Genomic DNA, 26,864 nt, shown 5'->3' with positions numbered 1-26,864 from the left:
AAATGCCAAAAGCTCAGCCCAAGAGGGAGCACCTGGCTGGCTTGAAAATAATAGGGAAAAATGGGATTTCTGGAGCAAAAAATGCCAGCAAACCTGCAGGATCTGCAAACCCCAGCGCACCCCCTCATGCAATGCTCTGATTTGGGGAAAAAACCCTTCTTTCCTCCTGCTGGGGGTCAGGAGCCGATATCCGACCCTCCCAAAAATCATCCCCCTGGATCCTGCCCTAATTTCCCCCTTCGTGGGTGGGCTTTGGTGCTGGGGGTCTGGCTGCTGCACGGGAGAAGGGGGGATGTCTTTATTACACCAGCATCGTTATTTCCCTGCCTGAGCGTGAACCGAGGGCGACGCGGCGTCGCGGGGAGGTGGAGCAGCCCACGGAGAGCTGCGTCCCCGCAGCCGCCGTCGCTCCCGCAGCAGGCGCAGGCGGCAGCCAGAGCACGGCGGCATCCTCGGCCAAACGGCTCCGCATCCTCCGTGGGCAGCCGGCATCGGATACGGGCAGCTGCATCCCACCGCACCGGGGTAGGGGCATCCCCCCTGGGTGGGGAGGGGGGTGCGGGGGCACCCCCCAGCCAGCTTTGGGGGTCCGGGGCAGTGGGGGGGGACCCCACTGCTCGCAAAGGGGGTCGGCAGGGCTGGGATTAGCGGAGGCGTGTGTAGGGGGGGGCCCCTCAGCAGAGCAGAGATGCTGCCCTGGCGCCGGAGCAAGTTCGTGCTGGTGGAAAACGAACGTAAGTGCAAAGGCAAGAGCCTGGGACCGGGGCTGAGCTACGCCGCGTTGCTGGCCGGATTCCTGCGTTCCTGCCCGGACCTCCTGCCCGACTGCCCACTCGAGCGGCTGGGCAGCGTCTTCCGCGGCAAACGCCAGAAAGTGGAGCTGAACAAGGAGGACCCGACGTACACGGTGCGGTACCTGGGCAACGCCGTCACCCTGCATGCCAAAGGCGAGGGCTGCACAGAGGAAGCAGTGGGCAAGATCTGGGCTAAGAGTGACGCGGGGGCCGGCGGGGCCAAGATGAAGCTGACGTTGGGACCCCAAGGCATCCGTATGACCCCCTGCGAGAAGGGAGCCCGCCGGCCGGGCCACGCGTACCTCCTCCACCGTATCACCTACTGCGCCGCTGACCGCCGGCACCCCAAGGTCTTCGCCTGGGTTTACCGGCACCAGGTGAAGAACAAGGCGGTGGTGCTGCGCTGCCACGCCGTCCTGGTCTCCAAAGCCGACAAGGCGCGCGCCATGGCCCTGCTCCTCTACCAGACCTCCGCCTCCGCCTTCAACGAGTTCAAACGCCTCAAGAGGCAGAACGATTTCCGTCACGTCCAGCAGCAGCTCCTGGGCGACGCCATTGTCCCCTTGGTGCCCCTCCGCAGGCTGCTCAACACCAAGTGTCCCTACCGCCCACCAACCGAGAGGGCCCGCTGCGCCCCCCGCCTCAGCTCCATCCTGGAGGAGGAGGAGGAGGAGGCCTTCGGCACCGGGCCTCCCCGGGGGGATGGCGGTCCCACCGCCGTGCTGCGGCTGGCCAGGGAGATGCGGGGGTGCAGCCTGCGTGGCCCCCGGCCCCCGGCGTGCTGAGCCGCAGCGACGGGTCACTCCATTTCGGGGACAAGGTGCTCTCCCTGCACCCCAAGCTGAAGTCGGACCCTCCTCGGGGATGAATCTGGAGACGGCGGCTTCGTTTGCAACGAAGACCCCTGGGGGGGTGGGATTGCACCGCAGGGAACCCCCCAGCTCCCGCACACGAACCTGCTCTTGTGCCTCCTGCGCAGCGGCCATAATAAAGTCGATGTGTGTTTTCTGTGGTGTAACGGCGCCTGTGTCTCGCCTGGACCGAGCCCTGGACAACAGGAGAGGAAGAGTTAAGCTCAGCACCAAGGCAGTTTGGGGGGGGGTTTATACTGAATTGGGGGGGGCGGGGTATACCAAATTTACCCCTTGCAAGGAAAGCTAAGCGGAGTGGGGGGCTGCAGGGTCCCTGGCTCTTTCTGCACCCTCCCTGCGGCACCAAGGGCTGGTGAGAGCGGCTCTGCGTAGCCATGGCAACTCGCTTTTTTAAATATAGAGCTGGGGGGGGTCGGCACAAGGCCCGCACCGGGGAGGCTGCGATGGGGTTTGGCCCCTTGGACCCCCAGCAGAGAGCAGAGTCTGCCTGCAGTCCCCACTGCCCATCCCAAAAGCAGTTCCGAGGCCCTGAACATCAATAATTTACCAAAAATTACTATTTTTTTCCTCTCTCCTTTTGCTGCTTTCCCAGAATAAGCAATGGCAAAGGGAAGGGGAGGGGGGGGGGAGGAAAGCAGGGTCTTGTGCGTGTCCCCCACCCCCAGCCTGGCCGCAGCCCTGCACAGGGTGCAGAAGGACCCTACAAAATGGGGCTGGGGGTTGCATCCCCACAGGCCCCACGCTGCACCGCATCCTCACGGGGGGGGGAGGGGGAGAGGGGGGGGCAATGGGGGTGCTGCTGCCCCACACCTCAGTGAGGGGTGTAAATACCCCCTGCCCCCAAGGCACTATAGATCTGGCGTTTGGGCAGATCTACACCTCCCCACACCTGGGGGGGGGAAGGCTTTGGCCTGACACCCCCCAGTCTTGGGGGGGGGGGGGGGAACTGGAAACAGGGTCGGGGGTGGGGGTGGGCATTGGAGCTGCCTCCCTTGCCCCCACCCGGGGGGGTACTGGGATTTGGCCCTGCTACCACAATCCTGGGGGAGGGGAGGGCTGAGATTTGGGCTTATCCCTCCCAAAGCCTTTGTAGGGCCGGGGTTTAGTGTGTCACCCCAACACACCTCGGGGGGGGAGGGGGGGGGGGGATCTGGCCTACCCCCTTACTCCCCCCCCAGGCCTCGGGGCCAGGATTTACCCCTCTAATGCTCTGTGGGGCCGAGATCCGGCCCTCACCCTCACCCCCCAGGCCCTGTGGGGTGGGACCCGGCCTCCCCCGGCCCCCCAACAAGGCTTCGGGGGGAGGGGGGGAACTCAGCACCCTTCATGCCGGCTTGGGCCCTCCTCCGCGCCCCCTGTCCCGGCGCGGCGGCTTGGCGGACCGCGTCTATGGTAGCGGTGGCGCTGGCCAGAGCGTCGCGCGCTACGTCACCACCCGGCGCCGGCGCGCTGTTGCCGCGGTAACGGCGGCGATGGAGGGCGGCGGGCGGCCCTCGGCCGCGCAGGCCGCACTGCTGGCCGCCAGCACCGCCCTCACCGCCCTGCTCTACTCCGTGTACCGGCAGAAGGCCCGCGTCGCCCGCGGTCTCGAGGTGGGTGCCAGGGGATCCCCCGCGGCGGGGATGGGGACGCGCCGGGGCCCGGGCCCGCACCGCGGCCTGGTGCTGTCGGCTGAGCCGCGGCCTCTTGTTTCCTCCCCGCAGGGCGCCAGGAGGGTCCGGCTGGACGGGGATCTGCGGGCGGTGCTGCTGGAAGCGCCGGGGCGCTGCGTCCCCTACGCGGTCATCGAAGGTATGGGAAGGGCGCAGAATGGGGCTGACCTCACGTCCTCATCCCAACCGCTCCCTCTCCGGGGGATGTCTCGTCTCCAGCCCCGCGGTTCTGCTCCCGGCAGCTCATCTGCCACCTGTCAGGTGGCCACTGGGTATCCTGACAGCTCAAAACACGACCTGCCGGCTCTTCAGCCACCCCCGTATTAGAATCACAGAATGGTTTGGGTTGGAAGGGACCTTAAAGATCATCTAGTCCAACCCCCCTGCCCTGGGCAGGGACACCTCCCACCAGCCCAGGTTGCTCCGAGCCCCGCCCAACCTGGCCTTGAACACCTCCAGGGATGGGGCAGCCACAGCTTCTTGGGGCACCCTGCACCAGGGGCTCACCGCCCGCAGTGTCAAGAATTTCTTCCTGATGTCCCATCTAAATCTCCCCTCTTCCAGTTTGAAGCCATTCCCCCTAATCCTATGGCTCCCCTTCCTTATCAAGGGTCCCTCCCCAGCTCTCCTGGAGCCCCTTTAGGCACTGGAAGGGGCTCTAAGGTCTCCCCAGAGCCTTCTCTTCTCCAGGCTGAACACCCTCAGCTCTCTCAGCCTGTCCTCCCAGCAGAGGGGCTCCAGCCCTCGCAGCATCTCCGTGGCCTCCTCTGGCCCTGCTCCAACACGTCTTGTTCAGAGACTGCCCATACTTGCTGCACACAATAAGAAATGGAGCAGATGATTCACGAGCACATCACATGTGCTTTGGATTTGTCTTCCAGGCGTGGTGCGGTCCGTTAAGGAGACCCTGAGCAGCCAGTTTGTGGAGAACTGCAAGGGCGTCATTCAGCGGCTGACACTGCAGGAGCACAAGATGGTGTGGAACCGAACAACCCACCTCTGGTACGTGCTTGATGCCCACAGACGCCCAGCTTTCAGACTGGCTGAGGTGCCCTCAGAGGGCCTGACACACTGAGGTGATTTCAGGTGTGGCCGGAGTGACCAAGGTGCCCTAGACCTGGACCCCACAGTGCACTGTGGCCCCATTACAGCTGCCAAAATGGGGCATGTTTGGCTGTTTTCAGGGCTGTATCCTTTCAGAGTTCACATGGGGTCTCTAGATGATGACCTCGCAGAGTAACTCAACACGGGCAGAGCATTTACCAGCAGCCCCACATTGTTGTTATGGAGGTGGCCACAGGGTGGTATTTCCTGAGCAAAACGACACCTTCAAGACAGAAATTCAGTTGGGTTTGGGTGATACCTGCAGCCAGGGGACCTGAGGATGGTCTCGAGAGCAGCCCGCCCCACAAGAGCTGCTGAAACAAGAGCACAGCGACGCTCCTTGAGCCTCAGTTAGTTGGATAATCCTTATCAAACTTGTGTGTGTGACAGGCAGCGCTTGTCCTCACAGGGTGGTTTGTGGCAGCCGAGAATGCCACGGGAAGATGAGGGGGAATTAGGTGGGCTGAAGTGCTTTCCCGGTGACGGTGGAAGCCCACACTGCTTCTGCGGGGACTGTGGAAGTGTTGAGGTGAGGACGGAGGGCCTCGTGCACACCTGGACAGCGCCATGAGGGGAAAGGCACCACTGTCCAGTGAGTCCTATCCAAATAAACTTCGCACAGGGCAGGTAACGGCTGGCATTGTCCAAAACCAGAAGGTCAGCCCAGGCAGTGTTTCCTTGATGGCCTCGGGGGAAGTGCTAATGCTCACCTTTGCTTTATCCCCATCTCTTTCCCCAGGAACGACTATGAGAAGATCATCCACCAGAGAACCAACACCACCCCCTTTGACCTCGTCCCTCAGGAGGATGGCGCTGGTGTCACCGTCAGGGTGATGAAGCCACTGGACGCCGCCGAGCTCAGCCTGGAGACGGTGTATGAGAAATTTCACCCCTCTGTCCAGTCCTTCACCGACGTCATTGGCCACTACATCAGTGGCGAGCGCCCGAAGGGCATTCAGGAGACGGAGCAGATGCTGAAGTTGGGCACGGCACTGACAGGGGTGGGAGAGCTGGTCCTGGATAACACCACGATCAAGCTGCAGCCCCCGAAGCAGGGCATGCCCTACTACCTGAGCGCTGTGGATTTTGACTCCCTGCTGCAGAAACAAGAATCGAATGTCCGGTTCTGGAAAATCCTAACCGTCATTTTCGGTTTCGCCACCTGCGCTGTCCTCTTCTTCATCCTACGGAAGCAATACCGGCATCACCAAGAGAGACGGCACCTCAAGCAAATGCAGGATGAATTCCGGCAGGCCCAGGAGCGCCTGATGCGCGAAATGAACGCGGAGGGTGGAGAGACGCTCAAAAATGCTTGCGTCATCTGTTTAAGCAACACCAAATCCTGTGTCTTCCTGGAGTGCGGGCACGTTTGCTCTTGCACCGAGTGCTACCAGGCTCTCCCCGAGCCCAAAAGGTGCCCGATCTGCCGACAGGCCATCTCCAGGGTGGTGCCCTTATACAACAGTTAAATTTCTGTGGCTGGGGGGAGCTTTTGGCATTAAAGCTGCCTCTCGCAAAGGGGTTTCTCACCTTGCTACTTGGGTGATTGATTTGGGGTTGATTTTGGGGAAGGGGAGGGAGCTGGAGTGAGCGGGGTGGAGAGCCGGGTCTTATAAGACAACGGTCAGGCTGATCAGGCCTCACATCGCGCTCCAGAGGTTTTTGGGGTGGGAGATGAGGATTCTTCGGAAAGGGCACGGCGCTCAGCTGGGAGATGCAGTTTCAAGCTTTTCTGTTAAGAGTCGGAATCTCGATGTTTGCGTCATGGTTTACTGAAATAACCAGCTTATAAAAATGTTGTGGGGGGAAAAAAAAGGTGTATTATGGCTTCTCAGAGGCTGCAGAATTCGGGCGATGCTGCCGCCTGGCTCCAGGGACCAGGTGGGCTTTCAGAGAGCTTGTGTCAGGATTTGTATGAACACAAGTAATTTTGTGATCATCCACGAAATCAGTTTGTGACTGTATCGCGCCGGGATGTGAGAATGGGGAGGTGAAAACGCCGCGGCTGATTTCTGCGCTTGGCTTGAGCTGGGATAGAAAATGGGATGTAAAGTAATAAAACCGGATGAAAAGTGTCTTTGTCTGGGATCATTATGCGACCCTGAGGGGGGTGACGGGATCTGCTGCCCCTCTGCGCATCCTGGGGTGGACACGCTGTGCTGACTGACACCAGAGGAATGTAAAGTGCTGTCTGGAGCAGTGATGGAGGTTGGGGTAAGGGGGTGGGATCGTGTCCCTCTGCACCAAATCCAACACCGGTCATGACAGACACTGCTCTCCCCTGTCTGTAACACAGGCGGCACCAAAACCCCAAACTTTCACACCGAAAAGGAAAATTCCCCTCCCCAACTCCCCCATTTTGCTGTAAATCACGTTACGGTAACTGCACCCGAGAGGGTTAAAGAACCCAAAGTGATGCTTCAATTAACATTTGCTTCGGAGGGAGAGAAACACAGGGTTGGGGCAGGGGGAGCCACAGGTTTGGGAACCTGAAGGAGGAACAGCTGAAATTCCTGGGGCTGAAGTGGTCCTGGGGATTTGGGGGAAGAGCCCGTGCTGCGTCTGATGCCTGCGGGCAGGCAGAGCCGCTCGCGTCCCGCCCTGAGGGCTCTGCTTTTCCCTCGACTGCCAGGAAAAAGGGTGAATTTAACAAGGAAAAGGGATTGTTTCTTCGTTAAACGTTAACCGGCCTGGCTGGGCGGTGTCCGAAGGCCGCTGCGGTTGTGCGGCACAAACCCGCTGGCCCGAGGAGCACCGGGAAGGGTCGCATCCAGCCCGCCCCGCCGGCTGTAGATGGCGGTGGCTGCCTGCCGCAGCGAGGCTGCCTGCCTGCGCGCTGCCTGCCGGCGGGGAAAGCCGAAATCCCAACGGGAAATGCCAGAATCCCAACGCGGAAAAAAGCCAGAATCCAGCTCGCTGGCAGAGGCGTCCCTCCTCTCCCCGCGGTTATCGCCCTGCCGTGCCCCTCGTGCCCTTCTGCTGCTGCTGACGGAAAATAAAATCTCCTTTTATCAGCGGCTCAAAGTGCATCGTGGAAAAAAAAAAAACACAAACAACACAACAAGAAAGCCCCAAGATTTTCCCCGAGGGATCGGCTCTGCCAAACCACGCTGCCATCTTCCCAACAGCGTGGATTTAAGGTCCAGAGCAGCTGAGACCCCAACTCCTTTTCTTAAAAGCATTTTTTTTTCTGTAAAAGTCTTTATTTAGAGGCTTTTTTTTTTTCGGTCGTTACTGCCCATCACTCCCTGTGCCACATCAAGACTTTGCCTTTCCCTCCCTCAACTGCAATTTCCTGGGGGACCAACCACCCCAAAAAGCCTCATCCCCTTGATGGGGACAGTGGGGAGGTCACCCCCCCTCGGGCAGACCAGTGCAGGATGCGACCTCGAGCCGCGGCGTTTTCCCTGGGGAACGGAGCCGTCATGCGAAGCCTAAAAATACACTTTTGGGGGGGCTGCGCTTTTCCCCGTTACCTTTCGCCTCCTGTTGTCAAGCTTTCCCCCGTGATATCTCAGGCGTAGACGCAACCTTATGTAAGGAGCTGACAGCTCGGGGGTGTGCGGGGGTGCAGGACAGGGGCTCGCGCGGCTCCCGCAGCTGAGGATTTCGGCAAACGAGGTATTCGGAGATGAGAGCAGCCCTGAGGCAGTGTGCTCCAGCCCCTGTCCCTTCCATGCCACCGTCCTGCTCAGCCCCAAAACGAGCCGGGCTCCCTCTTCCAGAGAGATCTGCGGGTGGAGACATCGTAACGTGGCACAAATGGGGGTTTTGCTGCTGTCCCCACTGTCCCCCCAACGCTGCTTTGCCGGGGATGCGCCAAGGATGCCTCAACCCTACCACATAGCTGCGGTCTTCCCCAAAAAGGTGGCTCCAGCCTTCCCATGACTCCTTGGCCGCGTTGGCTCGCTTTGCTGGGCAATAATCCTGATGGCCTGTGCTGCTGTGGCAACACTGTGGGGAAAACCCCATGGAAAGCTCGCAGCAACCCAAAAGCCCTCCCGCAGTCCCCACCCCCCCAGGAAAGGCTTGTGCAGGGACACGTCCTGGGGACCAAGAGCGCTCAGACCGACCCCCCACATCACAGCCCCCCCCCCAGGAAGAGGCCCCCCGACGGCTCATTTCTGCTGGGCTCTGCAGGGGAGACATGGGGCTGAGCCCACGCTCCATGGGGACAGGCGCTGGGCTCCCCAGGGATGCTGTGGGGCAGCATGGGCTCGCTGGGGATTGCTGTAGGGTGGCTCCAGGCTCCACAGGGGTAATGTAGGGCAGCATGGGCTCCCCAGGGGATGCTGTGGGGCAGCTCTGGGCTCCCCAGAAGCAGTTGTGCAGGAGCTCTGGGCTCCCCAGGGATGCTCTGGGGCAGCTCTGAACTCCCCAGGGATGCTGTGGAGCAGCTCTGAGCTCCCCGGAGATGCTGGGGGGCAGCTCCAGGCTCCCCAGGGATGCTGTGGAGCTCCCCAGGGATGCTGTGGGGCAGCTCTGAGCTCCCCAGAGATGCTGGGGGGCAGCTCCAAGCTCCCCAGGGATGCTGTGGGGCAGCTCTGGGCTCCCCAGAAGCAGCTGTGCAGGAGCTCTGGGCTCCCCAGGGATGCTCTGGGGCAGCTCCGAGCTCCTCAGGGATGCTGTGGAGCTCCCCAAGGATGCTGTGGGGCAGCTCTGTGCTCCCCGGCGATGCTGCGGGGCTCCCCAAGGGTGCTGTGGGGCAGCTCCGAGCTCCCCAGGGATGCTGTGGGGCTCCCCAAGGATGCTCTGGGGCAGCTCGGGGCTCCCCAGGGACGCTGCGGGCCGGGCCGGTGGGGCAGCCCCGGGGATCCCCGGGGGTGCGTGGGGCAGCCCGCCGGGGGCGGTGCCGTTACCGGGGGCTGTACCGCTGTCGCTCCCCGCCCCGTCCCGCCCGGTCCCGCCTCCCGCTCCTCTATCGCCGCCGCCGCCGGAGCCGCCGCCGCAGCCGCCGAGCCGCCAGCAGCGCCGGGCCGGGCCGGGATGTGACGGGGCGGCCGCCCCGCGCCCCGCTCCGCCGCTGCCCCGGGCCCGCGGGCCCCGCGCCCCGGGAGGCTGTCGGGGGGCGGCGGCGGCGGCGGGCCCCCCCCCGCCGCCCCCATGTCGGAGGGGCCGCCCTACGGCGAGGGGCAGCTGGCGGGGGACGCGGCCGTGGGGCAGCTGCCCTTCCCCGTTCGCCTGCGCGGCCCCGACGGTCTCCTCGCCGGCGGACAGGGCAAGCGGCCCCCCAAGCTGGGGCAGATCGGCCGCAGCAAGAGAGGTGGGTGACGGCGGGGACGGGCGGCCACGGGTACCGGGACCTTCCCGGGGTGCAGGGGACCGGGAAGCGGGGGGTAACCCCGGGGACGGGGCGCGGTGCACCGGGCTCCCTGCGGGATGGCGGGTACCGTGTCCCAGGGAGCTTCCCCGGGGACGCAGGACACCGGGGATTGTCCCCAGGGACAGGGCACGGTGCACCGGGTACCCCGCGGGATGTCCGGGCATCGTGCCCCAGGGACCTTCCCCGGGGATGCAGGACACCGGGGATTGTCCCCAGGGACAGGGCACGGTGCACCGGGTACCCCACGGGATGTCGGGCATCGTGCCCCAGGGACCTTCCTGAGGATGCAGGACATCGGGGATTGTCCCCAGGGACAGGGCACGGTGCACAGAGCTCCCTGCGGGACGCCAGGCATCGTGCCCCAGGGACCTTCTCCGGGTGTTGGGTAGTGGGGACCTCCCTTGGGGACAGGGCATCGTGCCCTGGGCACTTTGCCGGAATGTAGGACAGAGAGGACCTTCCCCGGGGTGCGCTGGGGACCGTCCCCGGTGCGTAGAGGTGAAGGGACCTTCCTTAGGGACAAAGGACCGTGCCAGGGCGGAGGTACCTTCCCCAGGGACAGGGCAGCAGCCGCCCTGCCGGGGCACGGGGTACCGCGTACCCTCCCCGAGGACAGGGCACGGTGCACCGGGTACCCCACGGGCTGTCGGTACCCGTTTCCCCTCCGGCGCATCGTGTCAGCTCCGCCGCCGGCTGCAGCAGGGCTGTGGGACACCCCCCACCCAAACCCACCCCCGGGTGCCCACCACCCTGGGGTGACCTTGGGCACGGGGAGCACGGCGGCACCATATTCATCACTGTTATGTGTTGTTTTTTTCTGCTTTCCAGTGGTTATTGAAGATGATAGAATTGATGATGTGCTGCAAAATCTCTCGGAAAAGGCCCCTCCCGGTGTTTAAAGCCTCCCCGGGGACGCTCGGCTGAAGCTTTGGGGGGGTTTCAGAGGGGGGCTCTGGGTTTACCGTGGCACAGGTTATCGGCAAAAAATAAAAGCCCCACACCACCGCCGCGAGCGCGCCGAGCGAGCACTTGGAAAGCCGTCCTCGCCAGCCTGCGATCCCCACCGCCCGGCAGCGCGTCCTGCCCTCCAGGAGACGCGCGGAGGGGAGGGCGGCCAGCGAGACAAAGCCCAGCGACAAATACAAAAAAAGAAAAAAAAAAAAGATAATAATAAATAAATAATTAAAAAAAATTAATAATCAGAAAAATAATCACCCGCTCCCCAAAACCCCCCACCCCAACTGGCCGACGCGAGGGATGAACGGAGGTGTCACGCCGCGGCTCTGAATTACTCGGGATTTCTTGTCTTGGTCCGATGACCATTGCGCCACGCGAGAACGGGGGGGGGCAGGGGGGGGGGAGGAAAGGGGGCAGCAAAAGATTGTGGGGGGTGGGTAGGGGGGAGCAGCCCCGGGGTCTCCCCCCAGCCAGGGTCGTTCCCAGCGGGCACCTTGTTTACATTATTTAATCTTGCAAAAATGAATCCGTGCACTTGGATGTACCCCGCTCCCCCCTTCCTTAAGAGGTTTGTTTTTTTTTTTTTTATGTTGATGTCTTTGGATGTTGGAAAATGATATAAAATTATATATATATATATATATTTCCTTTTAGTCACGTTTTAAAGGTTCTCGAGGGGGAAAAAAACAAAACAAAACTTTTATAAAGGAAGGGCCTAGAGGAAGAATCGCTGGTTTATTTTTTAAAGCTTGTACTTCTTGGTTGCTGTGAGCAAAGGGACAGATTTTATATGTATTTGGGGGAGGTGGGGGGGGGGGGGGGGAGACGCTCGGCTTTTTTAACTACCATGCAGTCTGTAGTGTGGGTGATCTTGGTTTTTTGGTTGTTTTTTGGTTTTTTTTTTTCTTATATTGTGGCAGTTTCCTCTCTTTAATAGACTGTATTAAAATATATATATATATAAAAAAAATAATCTAATGTAATCACAAGAGTGCCAAACACTTGGAGATGCCGGAGGGCAGCGATTCCCTCCCCGAGTCAAGCAGCACTCGGGGGCTTTCTGCTCTTTCTAGGGCTCGGTCGATCTCTCGTGGGTTTTTTTCTTTGACTTCTCTTTTCTAATCTTTCTTTTTAACTATTTTGCATGATGTGCATAAAAAGAAAAAAGGGGGGGGGGAGGGGAAAAAAAAAAAAGCGCCTCTTGCGTGAGGGCTCGGTTTCTCGTTTCTGTTTGCGACTCTGCCTGCCAGACCTCGAGGCAGGTTTTCTGTCCTCCTTTTCTTAAATATTGTGTATGTTGCACTTTTATCCACTCCACAGGGCTATTTCTGCAATGTCCGAATAAAAAGGAAAATGAAACAAAATGGAAAAAAAAAAAAAAATAATAATCATATTTAAATAAATGCGGATCTGCCGTGCTTTTCCCCCGCGTGCTGCCGGAGCCCAGCGCCGTGAGCATCCCTCCCCGTCCACCTAAACAATCCCAAAAATAATCAAGGAAAACCTCACTGCTCTCCGGCATGGACCCCCCACAACCAGGGTTATGCTGCGCCCTGAATAATTAATTATAATTAATATTTATTCATGGGATTTTTTTTTTTTTGATGGGGAAAAAGCCTCCAGGGCACAAATTTCATGGAAAAATTCTACGCGAGGTCCCGAAAGTGGCTGCCGGGGGTGGGAACCCAAAAAAGCATCCGTCCCTTTCGCCGCTGGGAAAGCCTGCGGAAAATGGGGATTTTCATCCTGGCGTCGCCTCCCTCCTCGCCAAACCCCAAATCCTGAGCAATTCCCTGCCACCGCTGTGGTTAATCATTGCCCGGGAGCGGGGCGGCGGTAATAAGAGCCGTTATCGCTCCCGCCTGCGCGAGCAAACCTTTGTGCCGGGGGAAGAAAAATCATCGCGCCGGGGGAAACGGGGCCCCAGGACGGGGTTTTATTGCAAAGAAAATAATATATTGCGAGAAAAGCAGCACGCTGCCCAGCAGGGCTGGAGCTGCTGTGTACGTGATGGCCAGGGTGGGGAAGGGGGGGGGAGATTGAGTAATTTGGGGTGGGACGGGGCACTGGTGCTGTCCAAACATCCCCATTTTTGGGGTGCCAAGAGTCGGCGCAGCGCTCCCCTCCCCAGCACCTTTGCTATTTATTTCCCCGTTTTTAACCCACGCAGCCTCTCACGGGTGCAGGATGGGATGGGGAGATGTGCTAAATGCTCCCTTAAAAAAAATATATAAAAATCCCTAATTATTTTAATTTTTCCCCAGTGGGGTGAGCTCTGAGGTCACAGCCACACGGGTTGAGCTCCGCGGACACCAGCAACCCTTTGGTCCTGGAATTATTTTATTCTGGGTGATCCGGTGCAGCCGCAAAGCATGAGATGAGCCCACCAGAGGGGCTTTTTTTCTCCCCAAACCTTATGGGTTTTGCTCCAACCGGCATCTGGGTGCGAGCCCAGGGCTTTGGGGAGAGCAGAACATCCCGCATCCACGGAGGAGATGGCGCTGGGCAGCTCGTAACACACATAACCACAGGCTGGATGCGGCCGTTGGCACCTGGGTGATGGGATTTACCAAAAAGCCCCTGTTTTGCATGAAAAACCTGATCTATGGCTCCGCCAGACCCGATTACCCACTTTCTCCCATGCATCAAAAAAACATCCTCTGAGCACCCAAACCCCCTCCCCCGAAACCCAGAATGGCCAGACGGGGTGCTCTGGGGACCACAAACGGCGCTGGGAGTCCGTATCCCCCCTCCAAAACCCCCTCGAGAGCCGGGGATGAAGCGGAGAAAGCCTGAAGCCCGAGGGGGGGAAGGGAGGGCTGAAAGAAGAGGAGATTCTGCTAAATTATAAACCGCTCTTTTATATGCATCTTTCATGCACGGCGCATAAATAATGGAGCAGGAGAGTCCGGGCGCGCCGGCGAGCTCGCTTACGGGGAGGATGCGGGATGGAGGGGCGAGAAGAGAAGGAAGGAGGATGGGTGGACGGACGGACGGTGGGGAAAGATGTCGAGTCGGGAATCCCCCGGCCGCGCATCGCCGGGAGATGATATTCTGAAGGAGGATTTAAGGATTAAGCTGGCCACGGGGCAGGAGTTTATTGCATACATTATTTAACAGATGGCCCAACGCAGGCGGCCGGCTGCCTACGGTCTCCCCGGTGACCTTGGCCGGGAGATGCCGGGGCCGGGCAGGGAGCCTGGTGCCATCACCGGGCTCTGGTTACCGGGGGGGGGGGGTGTGTGTGTGGAAATCGGAGGAAAAAACACCCCCTTCCCCCGGGGAGCTGGAACCCAGCAGCTCCAGTGCCAAATCCCCATGGAAACTGAAAAAAAAAGAAAAAAAAAGAAAAAAAAAAAAACCACCACACACCCAGCCCTGGCCCATATGGGCTGCTTGTTTTAGTGGGGGGGGGGGGGGGGGGAAGAGGGAAAAATAAATAAATAAATAAAAGAGCCATTTGCAGGTTTATTTACTGAAGGAAACTTGGCACCTTTGGAAGAAGCTGGGTGGCGGGGGGACGAGCGAGGTGCAAAGGTCCTGACGGCGCCCAGAGCGCTCGCAAAAATCCCACTCCCGCACACCAACATGCTCTTTAATCCCATTTCCCCGGGAATTTCGGCACTGGGGGTGGGGGGGTGTGTGTGGAGGTGCTAAACCACTTGCTCCCCCAGTACAACCAGCTCCGGCCCCTTATATGCCCAAGAACCTGATGGGGGGGGGGGGTATTTTTATCCATCTCTAAAGCCGCTCATTTTCTGCAAGCTTTAAATCCCCGCAGCAATTGCAGCGTCAGCCCTTTGCGTCGCGTAAGTGCGCACACACACACACACACACCCCGGGGGGATGACACCAGTCCTGGGGGGGCTCAGCGCGACGGATGCTCATTTTAGGGCTGCAATCAGTGCCCCCGCCACTCATTTCCCACCTCCCCGGAGCAGTTTGCCATAACCCACGGAAAACCACCCCCAAAAATCGAGGGCAGTGGGTCGCAGTCAGGGCAAAGCAGAGCACAGGGAGCAGGCAAACACCCCCCCCCAAAAAAAAAGTTTCCCCTGAAAGGACGCCCATGTAGCAACCAGCCAAAATAAATATTCTTTTTATTCTTTTTTTTTTTTTCTCTCCCCCCCCCCCCAACGCCAAAAGTAGGGCACCTTAAACTAGGCCAGCACTCCCCTGCAAAGGGATTTATTTATCACTGGGGGGAGCGAGGAGGGACGGCGTGGGACGGGGGGCTGCAGGGCAGCATGTGCCGGGCAGGGATGCTCCATCTTGCCCCCAAAAGCTGCGGGTTTGGGGAAAAAAAAAAAAAAAAAAAAAAAAAAAAAAAAAGGTGTCAATTATTCCTCTTTTCTTATTGGGGAATAAATAAATAAAATCACAGTTACTTAGAAGGGGGCAGTTTTAGTGACCTTCGGGGGGGGAAGATATGAAACCGGTCGTTTTAATGGTATCAAACCCCTTTTGATCCATTCTCTCGAGACCGCCACCGTTTTCAACCGCGTATGGTTAACGTTTTATATTGCGGCGTTACCGACATCAAATAGCCTTTAGCAAAATGGATAAAAACTTTAAGGAAATTTTTGCCCTGCAGGAAAACTCCATTTCCCCCCCCAGACACACACACACTATTTAACGGAGGAATGAAAAAAACCCAGTGGCTGCCCGCTCCCACGCTCGAGATCCCTCTGCCCATCGCTGCCGGGCGATGGAGCCGCGGGCGACTGGGGTGGCCGAGGGGCATGTAGGGTGCACCACCCTCCAGCTCCTCCTCCCCCATCAAACGTGGCCTTGGGGCTTTTTTTTTTTTGCTTAATTTCCCTATGCCTTTGGGTTTCGCCCTGGGAAAAGCGCTTCTCGTGGTATGGATCCAAACTGCTGCTCGTTTGAGGGATTTTTGTGGGGGATGTGGGTCCCCCATCCCCGGGCTCTTTGTCCCACAGCCACTAGAGGCCACTGAGGCTCTGTGGTCCCACCCAATTTATTTGCATGGGACATTCGGGCACATTAGCACCCAAAATGCTAAAACCAGGGGGGAGAGGGGGGACATATAATGCAGAGGCAGCAAAACTGAGGGAAAACCAGCCAGAAAAGGGCTCGTTTCCAAGTTCCATCAGTATCTCCAGGGGTATCCCCACCCCATGACTCCATGGCTGACCAGGAAAGCACTTTTCCCACCTCAAATCTGGTCAAGCCACTCAGCTGCCTGGGCCCACACTGAGCATTAAGCGGGATTTTTGGGTGTCCCCCCCAAGCTAAACATCTCCCAAGGACAGGAAAACGCTGCTCCGTGTGCAGCTTCCCTCCTGGACCGGTGCACAGAGGAGCCAGGCTTGCTGGGAATTTTTTGGAGGAGGTCAAGCCACCGCTGCCAGGATGTGGCATTTCCCACCTTGGGAGCATCCTGCAAAAAAAATAAAAATAAAAAAAAAAAAAAAAAAAGAAATACCCCGAATCCCTCCTGCTGCCTGCCTTGGGGAGCCTGAAAGTGGAGCTGCCCGCCTCCCCAGACTCCTTATTTTCTTTTAGCCTGGAGTTGAAATTTCTAGGATATTATAAACAGCTGTTCCCTCTAACGAGGACTAAGTGAAACATCAGACATCTTAATTTATACGTTGCTCAAGGTGTCAAACTGTTGCATTACAATAACAAGTGGGAGACACCTCACCAAAAAAAAAAAAAAAAAAAAAAAAGAGAGAAAAGTTTCACTCGGAGCTAAACGCAGAAGCAGATGCTCAAATAAAAACCGAACCTGAGCAAAGCACCAGGCTCTGCAACCCTGTTTGCCCAGTTAAATATTCAAGGTTTGGGGGGGGGGGGGGGGCGATGCCTGCACAGCCTCACATCTGTGCAACGCAGGAGCATTTTCACACCCTCAGCGGGCCGGCGAGGACGGCTGCTGCTTTCTCGGGGCTGCCCCAGTTCCCAGCCTTATTAGCCCGGGCGGAAGAATTCCTGCCGGAGGCTTTCTGCGACGGTTTCTCCCCTGGGTTTCAGCGGGACGCGCCTGCAAAGGCGATCGCCCAGCCTCCCGCCAGTGATGCGGTGCAGGGGATACGAAGGGAACCGGAGGAATTAGGGCTCCCCTCCACGCTATGGCATTGCCATTATTAATATATATTATTTTCGCGTGTGTGACACCCGTACGAGCCCGTTGCTTTGCAGACCTCAGTCTTTCCAGTGGCTTTTAGGCATCCTTCCACCCCGCTTGTCCTTCCCCGTGGAGTCGCTGGTGATGAGCGAGCATGGAAAAAGGGGAGCAAAGCAGCTGCCAGCAGCATCTCCCAGGGATCGCGGAGCTTTGCGCGCACGGCTTGCAGCATCAGCCCCTTCCCGGGGGGGGACGGACGGATGGGGGGGGGGGACACAAAAGAAAATAAAGAAAAATAACCGAACCACTATAAAAAAAAATAAATAAAACAAACCCCAAGCAGGCCATGTGATTTAACACCCCAAAATACCCGGCGGTGAGTCACGGCGCTGGGTGCGGAGATGGGGCTGATCCAGCTCTGAGTCAGCCCGGCGGGCACAGGCAGCTGGCGCAGGCTCTGTTTGTGCCCCCCCCCCCCCCCCCCCCCAGCTCCCTATTTCCCATTTTTGCTCCAAACCCGCACATATACAAACAAATACACTGTGACTCAGAGGCACGCGGCGGAGGGGCTCAGCCAGCAGCACCCCCTCCTAACCCCCACCCCACCACCCCCCCCAGCATCCCCAAATTCCCAACAGTGCCACAACGACGGGGCCGGACACACCAGTGTCTTGCAAGAGCCAGGCCTGGGAAGCATTAAAGGAGAGTTTTAAAATGTGTATTTTTGGGGGGACACATATAGACAGGAGGTTCTCACTCATGCCACTGCAAGGAAGCACTTAGGATTTTCCAACTAGCTCTAATTAATTAGCATTCCCTCAGCTTAGCGTCGTTGTAGACCTGAAGCACCAACTAATTCCCCTCGGACATGGCCGGAGGAAGCGGATACAGAGCCAAGTCCCTGCCCGGGGCCGGCTGAGATGATGGGGCGAAGCCCCATACCCAGGACACGCGTGTTGCGAGGGGTGGTGGCTGCTGGCGGAGCTGGGATGAGGCTCAGCTCCCCGGCTGGGTGAAATCCAGTCCCAGCCCTTCCCAAACCACAGCATCCTATAACATCCCCAGCCGGGTGGAAAACAGCAGGAGACGGGGCTTATTTTGGAGGAGGTACCTTTGGAAAGCTGCACTGGGGTTATTTTCACCTGATCTGGACAAATACACAGGGGAGGAAAACCTTAGAGCAAACAAGCAGCGTGCAAGATCTCGCGTGGTGCAAAGCCGAGCTGTGCGCCGGGTTTAACCACCCACGGGGTTTATCCTCCCAAGATTCTCCCGGCCGGCTTAATCCCCAACCTCGTTTCCCAGGTTAACGCACCGTCCCCGCGGCACAGGTTAAGGAAAGGCAGAAGGTGAGTCGCCCCACGCCAGGAGCGGGATGAGATCCCGGCAGCATCCCCAGCATCCTCAACTGGTTTCCATAGCGATGGGTTCAGCCCCAGATTGGCCACGGGTGCTGGGGAAGCCAGGGTGAGGAGGGGGCTCAAGAGGACACCTAGCACAGCAAAACAGCAGGGTTTCATAAAAAAATAAAATGTAATAAAAATAACAACTTCGCACTGGGAACGAGCGCGAGGGGAGGCTGAGGCTGCAGCCCAGTGACATCTCCCAGTCCAGCCCCATCAGGGGGCTTGGGGAGGTGCCCCCCCCCCCCATCCCATCCCATCGCCGCTGCACGCGAACGCCGCTCAGCGCACATCCCAATCAGCCCATTTCAGGTGTACCAGCCCTCCCAATTCAATTCCCCCAGCCTGGCCAGGAAGTCCGGAGCTCTGCTATCGCCTTTCCCGACTCTACCCAGACACAAACAGCCACAAGATGCCAAAGCGTTCATCCGACAACCCCGAACACCAAGGGAAAAAAAACACACCCAGGGAAGGTGTGGGCAGGAGGGAGAGCCCAGGCAGGCGCATGGATGCTGCCGGGCGTACGGATGCCTACGGGCCCCCGCGGCCGCCCACTCCCGCGGCCGTGCCCGCCGGCTGCCGCACTGTTACACAAGGCTCCCGGCGCTTGCATAAGCCCCAGCGGCGTGCGCAGCCCCGAGAAGAGAGGAAAAGCGAGCAGGGACCACGGCCCCGAAGCTGCGCTGCAGGATGGGACCCGTGGCCTGAGTCCGCCTCCCGCAGGGGAGTCCCGTGGGTCCTGCAGGGAGGACATCACACAGCCAGAGCCGTCCCTAAAAGCGGTGGCGTGACCCCCCAACAGTGTGAGCGACTCCATCCCTTCACCATCTTTGCTGGGGAGACCCAAAAAAGGAGGAATTCAACCCACCACAGCTCAAGCCCAGGAGAAAGGCTGCTAAAAACACTCACTTGCCTCCACTTCCAGCCCTGGGACTGGGGGCGTCCCCAGGGGAAGACCACTTTTTAAAGACTTTTAACCAAGCGCGCACAACGGGGAGGCACTTTGTAGGACCGGGGGCAGCATCGCCCACTCCCACAGAGCCTCTGCAGAGCAACACGCGTGTGGGCAAGCATCAGCCTTCGGCTCCCAGCCCTCACCCCGGGGAGAATAAGCACTGCCGTTAAACCAGGATCCCAGCAGCAACCCAGGGATGCATTTGGCCAAAACCCCCGGTGGTTCTGCACAGGGAGGCTCACCCTCTTTATGCACCAAAAACATGTTGTTTCTACCCATCGGGGTGCTTCGGCATTGGCTCATTTCACCAGCTTGCATCAAGCACGTGGCAAGAGAGGGTTGCGAGGACCTACCACCCCAACCAGACCACCTCCGCCGAGGGATTTATACCCCACAGCCCAGGCGATCACATTTTCCAGGGGCTGTTCCCCACTGCATTGGAGCCGATGCCCATTTTTACCCCGATACCTTCCCACCCCATAGAGCCACGTAACCTCGCCGCGCCACCTGCATCCCTCGCTTTCCTGCCTTGGGCACAGAAAGGGTTAACACCACCACCACCACCAAAGCCCCTAATTTAATGAGGGGAAGCTCCCAGATCTCGAGGTTAGCTTTTTGAATACCTGCAAGGTAACGTCTGTGTGTTCAGGAGATTTAATGAGTTTAGCAACTAAAGGGACCTCCTGAGAGGCTGCACACGGAGGAGAAAAGCGCTCGCAGGACTCGTGCTCATGTGCGTATCCCAACCCAGGGCACGCTTTCCCTGGCAAAGGTGACTGTGCGGGCGGCATGAAAAAACAATAAACCAGAAAAGGCCATCAACACAGGGGCCGACCAATTCTCCCGATTTAAACGCAACCCCTAAAATCAACGCTGCGAAGCCATAGGCATCCCCAGAGCTGAAATAAACACTTACCAGTGAGCCCTGGGCAGCCACGCCAGCTCCCTGCAGTACAAGGGAACAAATTTTCATCCTCCTTCCTCACGTGGAGCTGGGGAATGGCACTCTGGGGACAGGAGCCACCCCAAAAGCAGAGCCCTGGGACAGGGACAGCCAGAGCTCACTGGTAGGATCAAGCTTCCCAGAGCCCAAAGCACACACTCATCCCTCCCCAAACCTCAGCCTCAGGCCTTATATTGCCTTCAGGATAAATAAATTACAAAAACTCAGCGCAGCTGTCCTGGGTGTGAGGACAGACGGGGGGGAAAAAAAACAACCCAACCCAAAAGAGCCCAAATCTCAGGTGCTTAAAGAGCTTCCAGCCCCCAGGACAGGCTGAGCCCCACTAACCAACATTATTAAGGCGATGCAGAACAAAGCGCACATGTAGGGCCACCAAAACCCCATCAAACCCTCCGTTTTCCCTCAAAGAGGAGCGGGGCCGGGGCGAAGCAGAGCCGCGGGAGGCGGCTGGTGAAGGCGGCGTGCGAAAACGCGGGGCTGCCGGCAGCTATTTCTGCGCCGTGTCAGCACCCACTGACAGCAGCCGCACTTGGCTTCTGCCGTGCATCATCGGCATGAGCGCCCCAGAGAGCACAGCAAAGCTATAGGCGCATTTTTATATACAAAATTTAACTTATATATCTATTTCTATGTCATCGCTGCGGTGTATTCAGCAGGGTTGTAAGGCGTGCTGATTTTGGGTGCAAAGCTTGGGAGTTTGGGGTCAAAGGGAGCTGCTGGTGGGCACTGGGCTCCAGCAGCAGCATCCACCCCATGGGGTCTGCGTTCTGGGGCTGCCAGGACTCATTTCCCCTTATCCGATGGGCAGAAGCCTCTGGAAATCCCTTCTCCTTCGTTGCACGTAAGGTCACTCTCTTCTTTCCTTAATTTCTGGGACTTGGAGCCAGAGCCAGGCAAACGCAACCGGTTGTGTAACGTTTTGCTCAAAAAGCTTCTTAAACAGCCACATATTTCTATTGGATTTCCCTTGCCCTTCGCTGCTGATTACTCGAGTATTTATATATAAATAGAAGCTGTCTTCCCCATAATCTGCTTGTTTCTCCTAATTAACTCGGGGCTGCTCTCGTCAGGCTGCTCAGCCTCTGGATTTTGGGGGGTGCCGGGATCTGGCAGCGCTCAGTGAACCCAAATGTGCCAACTTTCAGCTGGAATTGCTTTTTAGCTGTTTTTGAGGGAGCAAAGCCCTCCCGGCGCCGAGAAAAAAAAAAACAACAAAACAACAAAACACAAACCCAACATTTCCAAACTTTTACGTGCTCAATATCAGCCCTGGCATCCTCCCTATCCACCCAAAGAGAGCTCAAACACGATTTCTTCACCACACTTTCCTCCGTCCTCACAAAGCTTTCCCCTAATTTATGGAACGTCTCGATTTGCTAATTATTTTAATCATTATTACTCATCTTTCCTCTTCTTCCCCCCTCCCCACCCCTCAATACTTCGTCCTGGGCCTGTCAATCACTTTAATAGCTGTTTACAACCTATCATCAAGTCTTGCATAACATCCACATGACTTCGCTCAGATGCCTCCGACACCCAAAAGCTGCCCCTGAGCTCTATTTCGGGAGCGATGAAGCCCACGGCACCAACCGGCCGCATCCCTCGCCGACACCCATCCCCCCTGGGATGGGGAAAATCAAAGGAAAAAAAAAAAAACCATCCCAAGAGCAAAACAATTTTGTAATTAACACAAGACAACCCCACCGCTGCTCCTTGGCTCAGGTTTTGGGGGTGAGGGCTTGTTTGGGTGGCTGCTGACCGCCCTCCCCCCCCCCCCCAGCATCGCAGGTAGATGTTGTTCTGCTGCATCTATTTGGAGAGATGAGGAGGAAGAAGCATCCGGAGCAGCCCCGGACCACTTTACGGATGCTCTCGGGGGGCTGCGGCTGCAGCATGGCCTCTGCTCCCCGCTCTCCTCGGTGGCAATGGGGATGACACACGCACACAAAGCACGGCAAACGCTGTTAAAAAGCTCGTTTTCCAGCAAAGTTCTCCACCCCGCGGCATCACCCGTCGGCGGCGGGTTGGCGGGCGGACGGGGGCAGAGGCGCAATCTGTGCTTGAATGGCTGCCGGCACGTTGCCAGCCCTTTTCGGCAGGCGATGGCTGGGTTGCGGGGCGGCGGAGAGGGGGGGGACAACACACACAACAGCTCTTTTTTAAGCTCTCCCGTCCTCCTCCTCCTCTCCCGCAGGTTTCATAACCCCTTCAAAGCGAGGAAAGGCTCCTTCGCTTGCTGGCTAACAAGCCCCTGCGGAGGAGGAGCCGTGGCCCTGGCAGGAGGAGAGGTTTTGGCAGCAAAATCTCCCCACTGTGGCACGTGTCGGGGCAGGGGGGGACGCGGAGGGGTCTCTGCGGGGTCCCACCATCCGCTGTAAACCCCCTGGGGCCCACACCGGCAGCCCCAGGGGTGCAGTTTTGCACCAGGGCTACCCTGATTTGGCCAGTTCTCTCCCCAAAATGCCTCTCAGGACCGATAGCAGCACGCTGCCACCCAGGACTGGGAAACCTCTCCCTCCCTGAGCGGCCGCTGTGTGCAAATATTTATTTACGCGGCGTAAAGGGGCTTATTTATTAAGCTATGGCTGACAACTGTATCCAAACTAATTTCTCTTAATAAGGCATTTGCGGTCACCCTGGCAACAGCATGGGAGCACCCTTCCTTAAGACGACAACTTAACTGGGTGAAAATCCCCTTGGATGCAAAGGGGGATGCTGAGGGGGACCCTCCAGAAGTGCTGCAGCCAGAGAGACCCATCCCCACTCCTGGGGAGACCCACTCCATCCCTGGAGAAGATGGCAGTTCCCAGTCTCTCGAAGCAGCCAGCCCTGCTCTCATTAGTGGCCCAATTAGCCAACTGAAGGGCAGTTAATAAACCAAGAGTTGCTGCAGTGCAGCAGGCAGGCATGGCCGGGCGCTTTTTTAGCACATGGCAGGTCCCTCGGCTCAGTCCGGGGCGAGATGATGGAGAAAGCAGCATTTTCCACCCGCACGGCTTTGCCAAGGGTGCGGCAAAGACGGGCAGCGCTGGGGCAGGGTGGAGAGTTTGGGATGGGAAATAAGATGAGAAAGCAATCACCAACTCCTGCCCCAGTGCCCTGCGCCGGCGGGTGCAGACAGGGGGGTGGCAGAGGTGGGGGGACAAGACAGAAACAGCCGTCCCTCCTGCTCTGGTCCAGAGGAGGCAAATTGGGCCATAACTGTCTGGTTTTTTAAATATATGTATATATACACAGGTCACAAAAAGCAGGATGGCATTGGAGTGGGTCCTTGCTTACCACGTGGAAAATAAGGGACAGCATAGCTCCTACCTTCTGCTTTGGGTTGGAAAACGTGATGGCTGTTTTATTAACGCCTGTAATAATAACGCTAATTAAGGAAGGTGTAGGATGAAGGCAGAAGGATTTCGGCATCCTTCCACTGGCCCGGGTGACAGGGTAAACGCTGAAAGCCCTGACACTAGAGATAGAGATGGTAGCAGGATTCCTCTGCTCCTCTTCTCTGCCTCACAGAAGAATTAAAACCAACTGGCCCCGTTTTTTAAAACCCCGTATCCATCAGCTTACAAAGTGCTGCGCAATTTGGGGTTTGCAAAATCACAACTCCCCAGAACCTGATGGAAACTCCTTCCCCTCTGAAATCCAGCTCTTAACTCATGCACAAAAGTAGGATGGGACTTTGTCGGACAGCCACACAATTCTCCAGCCAGCTGGGGTGCCCTGGGGGGAAGAGGGCAGGCACAGCCATGGGGAAACCCACCCCAAAACAAAGGACTCACGCCAGGCAGTCAAGCAGGCTGTGATTTACTGGGACAACAACACTTCTGCAACAGAGAACACAACTGCACCAAGGCACCCGGACGGCAAACCCGCAATGCCGCCGAGCATCACCACACTGGGGACCCCGGAGAGGTGACACCGAGAGCAGAGAGCGGAGGGATGCTCCTGGTTCCTGGCACTGGTTTCCCTCCTGTCTCCCCCCCCCAGACACACAGACACAAACCAGAAACCTGCTGAAACACGGCAAGGCTGCTACACACCGAGGGAGGGAGCGAAAGGCAACAGGTTTCGGACAGGCTCCACGGGCGCTGCAGCCACGCCAGAGGTGACAGCGTGTGATTCTCTCCGTAGGCACTTGGATCCACGGAGCTGCCGCCAGTCAGATCCTGCAGGAAAGCTCATCCTGGGGACAGCCAGGCAGGGCTCAACACCACCGGGGTCAGCGGTGAGCTCGAAGCCTCGGCAGAGTGGAGTGGGAGGTGAGGGCACCCAGCTCCTTGCGCAGGGCGTGCGCTGGGTGGTGATGGTGGGCGTTCCCACGCCTGCCAGGGTCCCAGGCGGCAGGTTTAAGGAGACTCACCCCCTTCATGTCCCAGCATGGACCATCCTGGAGCATCCTCTGATGCTGAGCTGGAGAAGGCAGCTGGATAGAGGCGTGCACAACACAGGTCGGGGCTGGAGAAGCAAGAGCAGCAGTGAGAGCAGCATCAGGCTCCAAACGGGGCTCACCCACTTCATCCCCTTTTCCTTCTCTGAAAGCCAAGGGGACGTAGGAAGGGCTCAACCCTGAATCCAGAACAAGGGACCCGTTGACTCAAGGAGCCCTCAAAGTGGGAAGGATGCTCATTTTGCCGATGGGTCAAGGTTAACAGAACACTGGGCAGCTCCTGGGAGTCAGCCTGGGTCTTTTGGGAGAACCAAGGGATCAGGAACCAGCTCACCAGTAACCCCAGGAGGGCTGAGATGCTCATGCCCTGGGAATAAACCCTGCTCTGGTAAAGTCAGGGGGACCAGAAGGGGTCATGGTGGGCAGGGAGCTGAAAAAAAAGCAGAAAACGAGAGGTAGGATTTTCTTGCGAGCTAAAATAGTCCCAATCTCCACTAGCTCTGCTCAGAAAAAAAAAAAAAAAAAGATTTTGGTGCAAAGCATATTCCTGTTCATGAGGCTTTGTGAGGGAATGCAGGGGAAGCTCTCCCCCCTGGGGTGGTTTCAAAGAAAAGATGCTTTGTCTCAGAAGGAAACACCCTTTCTCATGTTCCCGCATTTCCCCAGTTTCCCAGCTCTCTGCAGCTAGACGGTTTGCAGCTCTTACACTCACACTTTCCTTCTTACCCGTCCTTCCTTGGCGGAGAAGCCAAGACCCCTATGCTTGTGAATCAACTGTGTCCTTTGATTTGTCCTCAGACAAAACCAGTCCAACCAGAACTGGGGCCTTCCTCCAGCAGAAAATTAAAGATTAAAAAAATAATAAAAAAAAACAAAACCTGGAAGCTGTATTTCCCCCTGGGAACACCACTGACTTCTAGGAACAAGTGAGCTTGTGGCTGAAAAATGTCCACTCCCAGCTTCTCCTCCCCTTCTTCCCATCAGTTTCTGCAAGCCACAGTCCTCACGGTGCCTCCGGTGCCCTTGGTCTGCGATGAATTACGTCGGATAACGAAGCTCCTGGCAATCGCTTGGGTATCGCTGGGCTGTACTGGAGATGGTGGGGCTGGTGAAGGACTTTGCTGTGCCAGGGTGAAAGTCGCCCCATCGCAGAGAACAACTCAGCCGGGCTCCCACAGAGCCGTGGTACCAACAACGGGTGGAGGGATGCCGTTTGTGTCCGGCAGCATCTTGGCTTGAAGCAGCATGGGTGCAAGAAGCAGGGATGGGGAGAGCGAGGGGCTTTGCATCACCCCGGGGTTTGGGAGGGCTCTTCTCTTTTCCCTTCAAGAGGGTCGAGGCAAGGGCAGGTCTGGCCACGGCTCTTGGGATGGGTGCTGCAGAGGTCCCAGTGCAAGCCCACCGGCTCGGGGGCGGGAGGGACGGATTTAGAGGGTCAGGCATCCTTGAGAGAGCAAGTCTCCAAGCCGCTGGGTTCAAAGGCAGATCCCTGACATTCAGAGCCAATAGATCAGTGCTCGGGAGGCTCGTGCGGAGAAAGAAGGATGCAGTGTTTTGGCAGGGAATAAAACTCCATTATTTTAATGCAGGGGATCTCTATTTGGCATCAAGTGCGAGCGGCTGGTTTCGTTAGCCCAGCCCTTCCTTCAGTCCCGGGTGCCCCTGCTCTGCCTGCAAAGCTTCAAAGGCTGCAAGGGGACTCGCAGACCCCCTCTGGGATCGCAGAGGGGCTGAGGGAGCCCAGCACCATGTGGATGCGGTGGGGTTTGGTCCCAGCCTCTGACCAGCCCGGCTTGCCGGTGCATCACTGGGCTGGAGGCAAGGCAGCATCCTCCCAGCCATGACAGTGGGGTCACTCTTCAGACAGTCAGTTCCAGCCCGGATTTCCTTTGGTCCATGAGATGAGCACGTCATTAGATGTCCACCTTCACCAAAAGACATCTGAGATGGCAGACGCGTGGCTGGGGGACTGCAGCAGGGGGGTGACAGCGATTCGGGGTTGCGAACAGGCAGCTGAGCAAGGACGGGGCAAGCTGAGCAGGCACTGGGGAGACCTGCTCTGGGAACAGGGCTGGGAACCAGAAGAAACCAGGATCAGAGACAACTGCTGTTGCTGGAGGTGCTGCTCCAGTTAAAAATAAATAGCATCCTACTGCGGGCAGCTGGTAGGTACCCTCCCGGGGCAAAACACCAACTGCTGAGCACAGGATTTTGCCCAGGCTGTTTCCGTTTGCAGGGTTTGCTCTAATAAACACGCTGTCCCTGCAGCAGAGGAATTGAGCTCGTTGGAGGAGTTTCCTTAAGGACGTGTCCCTGCTCCTGCACCCTTGGTAAGCTGCCCGAGCCTCTCTCCTTGTCCTCT

General features: G+C 57.9%; 3 protein-coding genes across 3 annotated transcripts; all 3 read left to right on the top strand.

Moving 5' to 3' along the window:
- Positions 1-688: 688 nt before the first annotated feature.
- Positions 689-1,579, top strand: FAM43B (family with sequence similarity 43 member B; the record flags this gene model as incomplete). The annotated part of the gene is made up of 1 exon (XM_082493476.1): positions 689-1,579. The coding sequence occupies one exon, from the start codon at positions 689-691 to the stop codon at positions 1,577-1,579; it is 891 nt and encodes a 296-aa protein (XP_082349602.1).
- A 1,547-nt stretch (positions 1,580-3,126) lies between these two features.
- On the top strand, positions 3,127-6,491 carry MUL1 (mitochondrial E3 ubiquitin protein ligase 1). The gene is made up of 4 exons (XM_082493451.1): positions 3,127-3,258; positions 3,370-3,457; positions 4,200-4,320; positions 5,162-6,491. The coding sequence occupies exons 1-4, from the start codon at positions 3,139-3,141 to the stop codon at positions 5,889-5,891; spliced, it is 1,059 nt and encodes a 352-aa protein (XP_082349577.1). The 5' UTR covers positions 3,127-3,138; the 3' UTR covers positions 5,892-6,491.
- Positions 6,492-9,525: 3,034 nt separating this feature from the next.
- On the top strand, positions 9,526-11,085 carry CAMK2N1 (calcium/calmodulin dependent protein kinase II inhibitor 1; the record flags this gene model as incomplete). The annotated part of the gene is made up of 2 exons (XM_082493373.1): positions 9,526-9,685; positions 10,574-11,085. 2 exons carry the CDS (start codon positions 9,526-9,528, stop codon positions 10,642-10,644), a joined length of 231 nt encoding a protein of 76 aa, XP_082349499.1. The 3' UTR covers positions 10,645-11,085.
- Between the last annotated feature and the right edge of the window lie 15,779 nt (positions 11,086-26,864).

The sequence above is a fragment of the Vanellus vanellus genome (genome assembly GCF_965231255.1).
Source record: "Vanellus vanellus genome assembly, chromosome: 20".
In the NCBI taxonomy this organism is placed as follows: Eukaryota; Metazoa; Chordata; class Aves; order Charadriiformes; family Charadriidae; genus Vanellus; species Vanellus vanellus.
The sequence above is the reverse complement of the archived record's forward strand: the minus strand, read 5'-3'. Positions and strand labels throughout refer to the sequence as shown.

Coding starts and splice junctions, on each gene's coding strand:
- MUL1 (XM_082493451.1), top strand. CDS start 3,139: ATGGAGGGCGGCGGGCGGCCCTCGGCCGCGCAGGCCGCACTGCTGGCC. Junction 3,259..3,369: donor GCGTCGCCCGCGGTCTCGAG/GTGGGTGCCAGG, acceptor TCCTCCCCGCAG/GGCGCCAGGAGGGTCCGGCT. Junction 4,321..5,161: donor AACCGAACAACCCACCTCTG/GTACGTGCTTGA, acceptor CTCTTTCCCCAG/GAACGACTATGAGAAGATCA.